Source organism: Brienomyrus brachyistius, chromosome 21 (assembly GCF_023856365.1).
Source record: "Brienomyrus brachyistius isolate T26 chromosome 21, BBRACH_0.4, whole genome shotgun sequence".
In the NCBI taxonomy this organism is placed as follows: Eukaryota; Metazoa; Chordata; class Actinopteri; order Osteoglossiformes; family Mormyridae; genus Brienomyrus; species Brienomyrus brachyistius.
Window position 1 is genome coordinate 8,263,721 of NC_064553.1, and position 13,287 is coordinate 8,277,007.

General features: G+C 44.8%; 1 protein-coding gene across 1 annotated transcript in view; it reads right to left on the minus strand.

The window, feature by feature from the left end:
* LOC125716486 (cAMP-specific 3',5'-cyclic phosphodiesterase 4B-like) overlaps window positions 1–13,287 on the minus strand; it is an 81,834-nt gene that overhangs the window by 55,712 nt on the left and 12,835 nt on the right. The window contains exons 2-3 of the mRNA XM_048988810.1: window positions 10,639–10,756; window positions 3,086–3,312 (exon numbers count right to left, since the gene is read on the minus strand). Of these exons, the coding sequence (XP_048844767.1) occupies window positions 3,086–3,312; window positions 10,639–10,756 (345 nt within the window). The remainder of the gene's footprint in view (window positions 1–3,085; window positions 3,313–10,638; window positions 10,757–13,287) is intronic.

The window sequence follows — 13,287 nt, forward strand, 5'->3', positions numbered from 1 at the left end:
TTTCATCTGGAAATAACACAACACATGGCCACTCTTCAGATAACGATCATTAATCACTGTCCGCTGTTTTTCAAGTGTCTTGTAACTTGAATGATGCCACCAAAAGATACAAAAAACCAAACTGTGGATGCTGTTCATACAAAATATCACTGCATGCTTTAAACCATCATTTAAAAAACAAGGCACACGCTGTATTCTGCACAGGCCATAACGCAGAAACCCACAATTCCAGTCCAGCACAAATCTCCGAGGGAGTCCTCACTCACTCCAGACCAGGCGCAGGCTGGCCATCAGGAAGTTCGGCCACTTTCCTGGCAGCCCGCTCACTGCTCCCCAGTGTCCAAGCCGAGGGTCGATCTCGGTGTGTTTCCAGGTCGATGATTAATGATTGGTGCACAGCCACAGCTGTTTGTTTATATATTTTATATACACACACGTATATATGTGTACCTATGTATGTGTGTACATACATACATACATATATATATATATATATATATATATATATATATATATATATATATATATATATATATATATATATATATATATATATATATTACACACACACCCATATATAATTATATATAAAAAGGTAGATAAACAGCTGTGTCTGTTTTGCCACAATGAAATAATGCATCAATCATTAATCATCGACCTGGAAACCCGCCGAGATCGACCGATGGGTTGGTTGGGCACCGGGAAATACATTTTTTGTACCACCCCGCCCCCCAAATTCCCAGGCTGATTTTTGTTGCCAATCCTGATCCAGATTCGTCATAACTCACTACATGAAAACCAAAATTCGGACGGTGAGGTGAGGTACAGCTTTGGCTAAGGAAACAACGGTGGGGGGGGGGGGGGGGGATAAACAAACACCCCTGATCATTACAAAGCCATAAGTCACTTTAACAAGGTGAAAAGGTTACATTACGTCCAGTTAAACAACCGGACATTTTTTTCCATGAAAAAGGAAACCATCCAGTAACAACAATAATCAGCCCATGAGAGGAGACGAAGAGAATGAGTCAGTGTTAACTTAACACTGTTAAGTGTTACTTAATCTTGAGGTGCGGCATGGATCTGCATAGTGTCACTAATCATAATATATAAGACAGCGAGATGGGCCCGTTAAGCAGCAGAAGGTTCAAAGCGGCGCCCAGGAACGGCTACGGAGGAAGAGGCTCCTTGGATGTCTGCAAATGAAGAGGCGATTAGCGGTCGTCCGGGTTAATGGGCCAGTCGTGCAACAGCTGCGGCGCTCAGAGACCCGGCGCCGCTTTTAATCTACCAGCTTTATTACGGCGCAGCTGCTCCGCGTTTCCCGGCGGAGACTCCGTACGGAAATGGCTGAGCCGGAGGGAAAACTTACATACATACCGAGACTAAACGCTGACTGCGACTATTGTAAAGTGTGACCGAAGAAGCATGACGCGAGTCTCCTTTACTATATACAAGCATATTCATAATATCCATCCATGTAATTCATTTCCCAGTCTTCACTGCAGTTTCATTTTTTTTTTGTATTAAGAACTTCAAAAAATATTAAATAAGAAATATACCATTGATGGTGAATACCTTTGGGGAACTGATTAATAGATACTGTACGCCTACTAGTAAGAAAATCAAAAACAAGCAGTCAGACTCGTTTTGTAGTAAGATCGCCCTCTTCTGCGAAGTTGCTGAAACAGCAAGACCGTCATTTGTATGGCTGCAATGTCTACGTGCTGGACGTCCTGCTACGGTGGGATCTACAGTATAACACATGTACTAAAGCGATTCCGTAGCGAAGGCTTAACTAATTATTTGGACATCAAAATATATAATGTTCAGAATTACCTTTAAGACAATTTTAGAGGTGTTCGTCATATTTAGGGAACCGGATTTGTAAAAATCATGCATTTTACAAAATATTTCCCACACCGTTTCAAGAACAGTGTGTAAACTGTATTACATTCAAAAATATGTAATAGAATGTGCATTCATTTGATATCTAAATTAGAAATTGCTTTATAAAAACCACATAAATTATGCAAGCACACTAACAAAAACAAATTCTGAATCCATCCTCAAGGTATTTAAACAGGCTCACAAATAGGATAGTTTTCGGTTTGTGCTCAAAAGCATAAAAGGTTCATGGGTAAACAGCCCCGGGTCCTTATGCCTTCTCCTTATGAAAATTATCATCTTATTAGCTGTAACATATGGGCACAAACACCTTCGGCACACTGATGCAGAAGACCGATCGCTCTTTAACGGCTCAAAGAGAAGCGGCTTGGACAGTGATTCCTGATCACTGAACATCATTTGTAACAGACTCTGGCGCCGTGCAAAGGCTCTCTTAGGATCAATTTTATGACCAAATTTCTTAGTTCAACTGTGGCTGGTTTTGAAGAAGAAGAAGAAAAAAAAAGTGTGTGAAAATTTCAGTAATTACAAAATTGATCGCAAAACCAAGGCAAAACGTCATTTTTCACGGTTTCGGTGTCAGTGTAGCTACTGTGTTTGGCCTGTGTGGGGCAGTACAGCTGCATCAGAGATGCGCTGGTGTAGAGCACGGAGCTGTATTTCCGGCACTTTCCTTACACTCCTTACAGTAGTCGTACGTCAGTAAAAACTGCAGCAGCTTGTTTGGGCGTCTGACCAACACAGAGACTGTTCTCAGACCGATCGAAAAAGCGCCTGTCTAGGAAGTGCAGGCATCCATCACTAACATCCTGTGCTACGTATAAAAAGGACACAATGCAAGCTCAATAAAGCATATAAAGTATGTAATATCCACAAAAAATGTATCAAATTCTCAGGCTAGTGAGATTTTTCAGGACAAGTCCAAAGCACGAGTGAACTAAGTGGCTGCTTAGAGCACAGTGGCCATTAGGGGGCGCTCCCATCCGATTAGCCCGTCAGAGTGGGGGAAAAAACGAAGACAAATGACAACAAGGTTAACGAAACATTGCTTAGGGTGCCGAAAAGCGTTGGACAAGCACGGAGTTTTCGGAAGAATGACTGTACTTCTGAGAGGAAAACGCGGGTGAGCAGAGGAGGGTAAAAGGGTTAGGGGTTGGGTGGGGCAGAGCAGACTCACCTTTCGGGGTCGACAGGTGTGATGTCGATGCGGGGGGGGTTCACAAAGGGCAGGGTGGTGGGCCGGGACATCAGGTCATCATCCGGGGTGCGCGACCTCTCGGCCTGTCTCCATGACAGCGGGGGCAGCTGTAGGTTGCCAGAGTGACGCCTGCGTCCCCTCCGCAGGTCCACACCCAGGGTGCAGGCAGTGGGGGCCTCAGTGACCCCACAATCCTCCCTACTGTCCTATAACATAAATGGGGGGGGGGGGGGGGGCATCAGACCCACTGTATTTCAAATGGCCTTAATAAATGCCAAAATGATTTAACAGCTTATCACAGAGAATCTCGTACGCGGTGCGATATCCAAAGACTCGGAACTAATCATACAAGCGTCAGCCCTCCATACTTCTATTGAACATTACAGCAGCAGGGAGATCAGAAATAATCCACTTTCAGGCTTTTGTCCTAATAAGCATGAACAGCTACACCAGTCATATGCTGCAATCCCAACTACCCTCCCATAAGCACTATACATAGAAATGACAGGTTACAGTCACACTACAAATCCCAGCCTAGAAATAGTATAATAATATATTAAAATGGGAAAAAATTAAGAAGAACTTACACAGGTGAACAGCATTTTATTTTCACTTTTCATTTTAATAACAGTGCAATATACATGGCGACCACAAACACGTTCCGTTACTTCACATCCACTAGATGGCACCATAACCGAGCACACAGTTCCAAATCCTAACTGCGGCAATCCCAGATGAGTGTGAAGAGCCGTAAAAGAAAACGACATCTCCCCTACGGTGGCCTGTAAGGTTAATGACGTAGGACCTGCTCCAGATTGTCAACTGTCAAATGGACTCAGACTCAACATTACACACTGTCAGATCCCCCACCCGCTATTTAAATGCCAGTGATTCAAAACATACTGTGATTCACAAAGTCCTTTGTAATATTTTGCCTTTGTAAAACATAAGATGAACCACAGCCAAGAAACATCACTGTCTTACTGCTTAAGAGCGTGGAGATTAATATGCTATTATTCATTTATTATGTCCTGCACGGTCTTGGGGAGTTATTAAGGACATGGTGTACTGCACTGTCCACTTGACTGATTCCACTTTCTGTGCATCCAGTGCTGCATCCTGGAAGACAGAAAGGGTGGTGCCTCTCCAGTGCTCACTGCGAGCACCATGAAAATTTTCTGTGGAAAACTAGACCTCACTGCACAGCGTTTCCTTTTATTAGACTCGATATTTTGATTAGGACAGAAAGCCCTACATGTATATTTTTCCAAACACGCTACCCCCACCGCAGATCATATATGTCAGAAAGGGTTCCACCCTACCACTGCTAAGACTCTGCTGTTTATTTTTAATTGCATGTTACCATCTGCTAATGTATTCATGTTTTCTCTCAGTATTTATTTCATTAATATTCTACAATATTGTTTTTCAGGATTATATTTTAATTTGTTTGCACTATGTTCACTTGTTCGCCTCTGCCTTTTGGACCTTGCTGTATGCAGAAGATTTTCAGCAAATCCGATTGATATAATTTTTTAATGCGTGTGGCAGAACGTCATGAGCTGGTATCTTTAGCTGGTGACGGGGAAAATGAGATGTCAGCAGTCAGTGTGTGGGAACGCCGCGAGCTGTCAGTCACCAGTGGGTTTATCCCTGCGGGAACCCAGAAAGTAACCAAGGGGAAGTGGGTTAACCAGTGAGACAAAACCAGATTGGAAACTAGCTAAATGATCAAACAAATGAAATAATCCCCCCCCCATGCATTGCAATACTTCATCATCCCCATTTTGTGGTGCATTTTTGCTTCCCACTTAGGAGATACGAACGTTATATTCATAGAAATGAAAAAACAGACCAAGTAGTCATACATAAGAGAGATTGGCTATCATTCCCCTCCACCTGACCTTCGCTAGCCAATGGAAAACAGGAAGCTGGATTTACTCATTACATCACAAAAATTAAAGCATCAAGGGACAATCAAGGCCGAGTTTTCCTGGGTGGCATGGTCTCCAGCACTGATGGCATATGTAAGGGTCATCCTAACTCAGTCACTTATTTATTTAGGGTAACAACAACATGGAGCCCAACCCAAAGCACAGGCTTTAAGGTAAGGCAGACTGACAACGTACATTCAGTTACCGCTAAAGACGTTTCACGTTCATGTTGTCATTCCTAGGACGCAGTTCCTTTCAAAAGCTCTCGCGGGACTAGCAACCATATGCACTCCCAAATCTCTGTCATCCCAGGGGGGGGGATAGGAACCCTCTGGCAAGGTGTGTAGGCTCTCTTTCATCCAATGAGCTCCCTCATTTCAGAAGTTGCAGCAGGATGCATGAAAGAAATACATGGGACACGACAGCAGACATGAAGAGCACTGGAGTGACAGAGATATCAAGCGAGCGTCAGCGGTACAGTGAAATCTCCACCAGCAGTATCTCTGACGTTCCCCGTTACTCCATATGGAAACAGACATGGTAGATTTAAAAGAAAAAAAAAAAAAAAAACCTCTTCTGGACAGGTTATCCAATTTTTTTTGTTGCTTAGCTTTTACTGCGACAGATCAAACGATCTTGCATGCAGAGGCGGCATCAGCGGGTGCTCGCCAGGGCGTGGCAGCATGCAGCAGACTTAGCAAGAACGAGATCATACTGCCGGTCCAGCATGCAGAGCCTGGGGGGGTGTCAGGGACAGGGGCAGAAGGCTGGCCTGGTTATGGCTTTGGAACACAGAGCTTTAACTTGCCACAGAGAGCCAGGAACAGGAGTTAGGGAAGGGGGGGGGGGGGGTTGCGGTAACGGCAGACAGCTTTCGGCTGGTCTCCTGCTGACCCCATACGGCCACACTGCGGGAGGCTGGACCAAAGAGGCGGATTAGCCATTTTTACACCACTTGGAGAATGCTGCCGACTGCCTGGAACCGGCACGACCCATTCGGGTTCCAAACAGCCACAAACCCCGTGATATGGTTCTCGGGGAATCCAGAGCTGCACCAGTCACTTATCGATACACTGCAGTACCAGCGCAGCCCTGGAGGGGGCGCAAAATATGCGATAAATTAATAATAAATTATCACACTAATATCAACATATACTTTACGGTTCGACTGGTTTTTATTTAAACTACTGGATATTTGTGATTCATTGACCCTTTTCGTCCCGAGTAGCTTACTTAAAGGCACAAAAGGAAAACACTCCTAGGACTCTCAGTTTCTTAAAAGATTATTAGACTCCGTTGGAACAGGAAGTGCAAAACCTACTTCCTCTAAATTGTGGTCCTCTCTGCCGCAGCACATACTTCCTGGGCTGCGAAAAACATGAGTGCGAGACACCGGTTCTAGTCTGTCTCGGCCTCATCCACCAGCCGGCCGTCCGTATCATAAGGAAACCGATCCGCTGTATCTCACCGCCAATCAAGCGAAGCCCTCTTGGAAAATGAGATCTGTCTGATCCGCTGCCCTGAGCAGCAGAATGAGCAGAGCAGGCTGTCAACAAGAGTATATCTATCACCGCTACTGTACAGACTGCAGTCACATTTATAGGAAGCTCCCGTCACGTTCCAATACGAGGGGGCACAAGTAACCCCCACCCGCCCCGGCATGCGCGCCACATCCTCGGCGGTAACAAATAACATCTCCCCAGCTGACGCTATGAAAACAGAAAACGAGGGGATTCCTCAAGAATCTGGAAGCTTCTGCTGCCTGAAACCTCAAATGTGAGAAGGTCGAAGGGGGGGTAGGGACAGGAGGGGACCAGTGCCGCCCAATATTTAATTTGACTTCATTCATCCCCCCCAAGAAATAGACCTTTGTATTTAAATTAGTTGGTCCCCCCAAATATGAAACTGCCTAGCGCGCGCACACACACACATACACACACACACACACACACACACACACACACACAGACCAGGGTACAGATGAGTACTTCTCCTGCAAAGTTATCACGCAACGGTATGAATGAATGAGGAGCACAGATCGCCATGGCAACCGCATCAAGGCCGCATGGCCATGCATTTTAAAAGCCAAGCAGCCCAAATGGTTAAGCTGAAAAAACAAATGCTATCGTTTCTCAGCACCTTACAGGGCTATATTATGGGGTGGAATTCCATATTTCCACTCTCTGGGATTTAAAAGGGAGACTTCTGGCTGTGACCCCTCTGCTTGGCTTCCTTGGACCCAGGCTGAGAGCGGAGTTGTGCGATTGGCCCCCGCAGAGAGGCGGGATTTCACTTCATCTGGCCCCGCCACGTGTCAGCCGACCCGTCAACCCGAGGCATCCCCCCCCCCGCCAGGTGGACGTGATCCAAACAAGGTGGGATACCCCCACATATACAAACACGGCCTGCGCTCCCCAGCGTACCCCAAAGACGCGGAGGGGATCACTTATGCTGAATTATGATACGTCGCTATTTTTGTTAGCATCCTATCTCCTTGAAGGATGGAGCCACGGCAGAACAAGAGACAATTTCACCCAGTGAACACCAGGTTTTAAAATCACGCCCACACTCTGCCTGAGTGGGGGGGGGGGGGGGGGGGGGAGTGTACTGTACACTGGGGTCTTTTTTTACGCTGACAATCCATAGCTGAGGAAATTCTCCAAGTTGGCCGTCATTAACTGAACCACTGGGATTCTCACTTCTCCAGTAATTCAAGTAGCTCAAAAGGTCAATGGTGGCGGGGGGAAGTGAGACGTTATTAAATTGGCTTTAGCTGTGTGTGGAGGTTTTATATTCAAATTGGTGAAGTGAAAGCTGGAAGGGAAGAAACACTGCGAAAGGACCTAACAAGCGGAAAATGAGCATAATTGTTATTTTGGAATAAACCACAAAATAACAAATACTGCCAAAATTGCTGCGCAGGGCACGTGTACGAACTAATCATTTAATAGTTTAAGAGAAAAAAATGTATTTTATATTATTGTTATTAAAATTGCTACTGATGTACAATTGTGAGTCAAAGGTCTATTTTTACTGTTTATGGTGTCGTACTCTAGGGACTAAAATTCACTGAGAAGCTTTACAGTGGGGGGGGGGGGGGGGGCGTTCAGACTGAGGTACATGTGCCCTAGGGGTCCATACACCCAGCAATGGGGGTCTGCAGAGATGTGTCACATGGTTCTCGGTTGTTAATGTGCTCACAGATTAGCGACAGGGGGTCTTGATCTCTGGTCTATATTTATTTGGGGCTCGCTGGTGTGAAACGGTGAAAGGACCACATGTACAGCATTTAGAAATAAACAACTGAAAATTTCATTGCGCTACAGATCACCTCTGCAGGTCTTCCATTATTGCTGTGAGAATCATCATTTAAAAAAAATGATCTGCTTTGGCATGGTAGACCATGAAAAGCAGGAATTGAGTGGGAAGTGGTGAGAAATGCAGAGTTCTAGAAGCTGGGGTGGTGAGTACTTGCGGTACTTGGTAAGCAATTGTGGTACTTGGGAAGCAGTAAGAAATGCAGAGGTTCAGAGGTAGGAAGTGAGCAGGAATTGGCGAGGAATGCAGGGCTATAGATAGGAGGATGTGGCAGGAAGTGGTGAGGAATGGAGGGCTTTGGATAGGAGGATGTGGCAGGAAGTGGTGAGGAATGGAGGGCTTTGGATAGGAGGATGTGGCAGGAAGTGATGAGGAATGGAGGGCTTTGGATAGGAGGATGAGGCAGGAAGTGGTGAGGAATGCAGGGCTTTGGATAGGAGGATGTGGCAGGAAGTAGTGAGTAATGCAGGGCTTTGGATAGGAGGATGTGGCAGGAAGTGGTGATGAATGCAGGGCGTTGGATAGGAGGATGTGGCAGGAATTGGCGAGGAATGCAGGGCTATAGATAGGAGGATGTGGCAGGAAGTGGTGAGGAATGCAGGGCTTTGGATATGAGGATATGGGAGGAAGTGGTGAGGAATGGAGGGCGTTGGGAGTGGGATGTGAGTAGAAAATGGTGAGGAATGGAGGACTTTGGATATGAGGATATGGGAGGAAGTAGTGAGGAATGCAGGGCTTTAGATAGGAGGATGTGGCAGGAAGTGGTGAGGAATGCAGGGCTTTGGATAGGAGGATGTGACAGGAAGTGGTGAGGAATGGAGGGCTTTGGATAGGAGGATGTGACAGGAAGTGGTGAGGAATGGAGGGCTTTGGATAGGAGGATGTGACAGGAAGTGGTGAGGAATGCAGGGCTTTGGATAGGAGGATGAGGCAGGAAGTGGTGAGGAATGCAGGGCTTTGGATAGGAGGATGAGGCAGGAAGTGGTGAGTAATGGAGGGCTTTGGATAGGAGGATGAGGCAGGAAGTGGTGAGTAATGGAGGGCTTTGGATAGGAGGATGAGGCAGGAAGTGGTGAGGAATGCAGGGCTTTGGATAGGAGGATGAGGCAGGAAGTGGTGAGGAATGCAGGGCTTTGGATAGGAGGATGAGGCAGGAAGTGGTGAGGAATGCAGGGCTTTGGAAAGCATTATTGAGAAGGAAGTGGTGCAAAAGGCAGAACACATCAGGAAACCACGAAGCATAAGGTTCCTGTAGCCCAGGTCATCAAGGAGCCTCAAATAATGTATGACAAAGTCTCGGACCCTGAGAGAACACGGAGATGGGCCGACCTTCCGCTCCACATTCCCCACTGTCAGAACCCAGCCACTTCACCTTGATCAGATGCCCATGACTCAGTTTGGCACCGACACCTTTTCATCCCCGGCTTGTTGATGGACGCCTCCTGTCTTCTGTCACCAGCAGGCCCCACCTCAGTCATGTCAAGCCGGCAGCGTGTGATGAATCTCTAGGTTGGCGCCTTCATTTTCTCTCCCCACCAACGCAGCGAGTGCGTCGAAGCAGCCAGTCGTCCGGGAAGGTTTTCTCGGATGTTTATTTTGCTTTGTGGACACCCCTGCATTTAATGAGGCTACTTCCAGCTATTTCTAAACACAAACTGGATCTGTGGCAACAGAGCGCTTTGGTATCGGTCACAACGGGGAACGGCTCTACTTCATAGATTGTGAAACGCTGGTTAAAGATGAATCATTTTGGAAACAAAGCAATTTTTTTTTGATGATTGCGACTGTGAACATATTTAAAACTGTGCTGTAGCATTTGTACATCTAAATTCAGTGGTTTTCAAAATTTCTTACATCGCATACCAGCTTGGAAAATGTTTGCCACTGGTAAATGGAGAGCCTAAGTTGACGACTGGGGATGGGGGCTTGGAAAAAGTTGCCTGCTGTGGGGTGTGACCACCATTATGGCCAATCCTTAAAACACACAAATACCTTTAAATACCACTAGAAAGGGCCTTTCACTAGTGTTGGATAGTTTGAGATCCATTGGTCTAGTTTAATATAGGGGCGTAGGATCTGAGAGGGTGGGGGAGACATGCACCCCTCCCCCCAAAAATAATTAATAATTAAGTTTTGTCCCCCCACCAATATCAAAAATTCTGTGACGCCCTTGGTTTAACACACACAGCTGGATTCAGAGTGGATACCTCACACCTACAGCAAGGGCTGGGCATGGCGGTCAGAGAGTCAATGGTATGGCGGCCTTGCCAGGTTACTCACATCGTCGGGTGACACGGTCAGCACACTCCTGCTCTTCCTCATCCCTGCATCTGGCAGACGCTCTTCCTCTGGGCTTTCAGCAGCGACCGACCGCACCGTCAAAGCCGGAGACCAACTCCTGCACGGAGAGACAGCCGACATCATTCGTACTCGTCCATCGTTAACAATGCATGGGCCCTGAATTATTGATCCAGGGAGAAGGAACTGCATCTGTTCTTAAGTCCTTAATGCAAGTGGGCAGCGTGCATCGGAGTTCAAGGGTGACCCCCCTCCCCTTTAAAATTTGATATAGATCTTGGCATTTCTGGGAAAACCACGGATCCTGGGTCAAAAGCAGAGGCAACCTGACTGCCAGCAGGTAGAGGAACGAGCTGCGAAACTCGTGCAAAACTACATGTTAACCTCATGTAGCTGAACATAAATTCAGTGCTGCCTACAACAACACTGCATTTAAAAAAACCTGCATCCAAGAAGCTGGATCACCAGAGCGATCACTGGATCACTGGATCACTGCCCAGATATCAGGAAAAGTGGATCTTTTTTTTCTTTTTTTTTTTTTTTTTAAAAAGTCCAAAATTCAGGAAGAATAACAGGAAAAAGCTAAACGATCACAGACAGGGTCAGCATGGTGCCATTTTCAACCCCGGGAGACAGCTGGCAAGAGACCTTCTTCAGCAAAATACCCTCTATGATTTATGTCGGACATTAAATATGTTATATTGCATACAAGCCTCTATTAAACGGTACAAAGCATACAATTAATACATTTATTATTTTAATAAATAACATACACAAAGCTCAATGTGACCCAAAATTAAGAATGCAGGGCATGTAAATATTCAGTTCTTATAAATTAACATACAAGATTTTATATATATATATATATATATATATATATATATATATATATATATATATATATATATATATAAACAAACTACCCAGGTAGTCCCACTCATCCTTCATTGGGTGATGAGGACCAGCTGAACTTCTGTGATTGGCACAGGACTGGTTATTAATCACCATGGCAACTGATTGTAGCTACTGTTCCGTCTCCCATTGGCTGCCGCTGTATAACATGTGCATGCCTCGCGTGTCGTTTCCCACACTGTCATCCCATTGTACGCGGCAGGTAATCCTATATGCGCGCCTCAAAGCCGAGTAGCTAACAGGTGGAGTTCGCACCATTTGAACAGCAGCAGCTGTGTATCTGCACATGAGTTACAAAAGCCTGCTCAGCAAGAAAACATGAAGGCACTTAATCACTGTCTGCATGCACGCAATCCTGAATGTAGGAAGGAATTCTGGGTAAAAATAATCTTCAGCGTGAGACCAGTGCAGCCGAACGTCGCCTCTTCCTGGCACAAAGGCTCCCAAACTTCCCATCTGGAGACTCATTTTCCTTAAGGAAAATCAAACTTTTTACCGTAAGAGGCAGCATTTAAATGTAACAATACGTGCAGTTTCCGAATGTCAAAATAAGCGTAAACGCCACCAACAATTTCGCTTGACTGTTTTAACTGAGTTGTGCTAAAATTCGTTGCATATAAACATAAGGTCATCCTGTTTTTCTTTCCCCAAGCAAAAACAATATTAGACCTCTGGTATAAATCTTCTCTGTGAATAACAGGCTAGGATTATACAAATTTAATAGCATGGACGAATTAAACCACACACATCCAAAGACATTATCCTGTAGGAATTTTACTGTGACCCAGATAAATGACAGTAGAGGCTCCAGAAGAATGGGAGTGGCTTGAAGCACAGTGGTCAGGATTACTCTGTATGGTCAGAAAAGTACCCAATGGATAGTGGGTCAGACCAGCCAGTGACCAACAGTTAATTATAACCATGTGACTCGAAGCATCGCTTACTGTAACTGTTACTGTTACTGTAATACTGCCCTTGAGATGTGACACTAAAAGCAATATCAAATACTTGACAAAATAATTTTTTGTCCTGTTAACAGTGAATACATATAAAGGTTTAATCAAAAAAATGTAATAGCCTACATTAAAATAAGTGCAATACGACTTGGATATAATTTCATTAAAACATGAAAGTGATCTTCCACAATGGGAAAAAAATTTGATGGGGTACGTGCCAGAAGTGAACGAATCGATTCATGATTCTGAAGGAATTTCCTAACTGAGCGAAGGATCAATTCATGAAAGAGAATCGTGATTTTTCATCTCCGCTGTGTGCTGCAAAACCAAAGAACATGCATCAGAACACGGTCGTCTTAAAATTCCATTTTCAGCAAAACTTCATCTCTTTTAGAGCTTGACAGTTCAACCCCCCATATTAACTCTTATTATTTAACTTATCACAGCTACATAACAACAAGAAAATGTACCGGAGGAAGCATTAAAATGTTCCTTATTATGTTCTTATAATACTTAGCAAACCTGGTACTCTTAATTTTTAGAACTATAGTAACACTGAACAGGATTTAATTTAATTATTCTCTGTGAAGTGTTTGTAAGGGGTGACTGTATTCAGGTCATCGACTGATTTGCAAAAACAACCGCATGCAAAATATAATTACTAAATTGGCATTTAAATTTTCAAATTTACATATACGGTTATCATTTTCTGAAAACAGTTAATGGACACTAGAACAGAGAAGCGTAATACACTTTACAATAT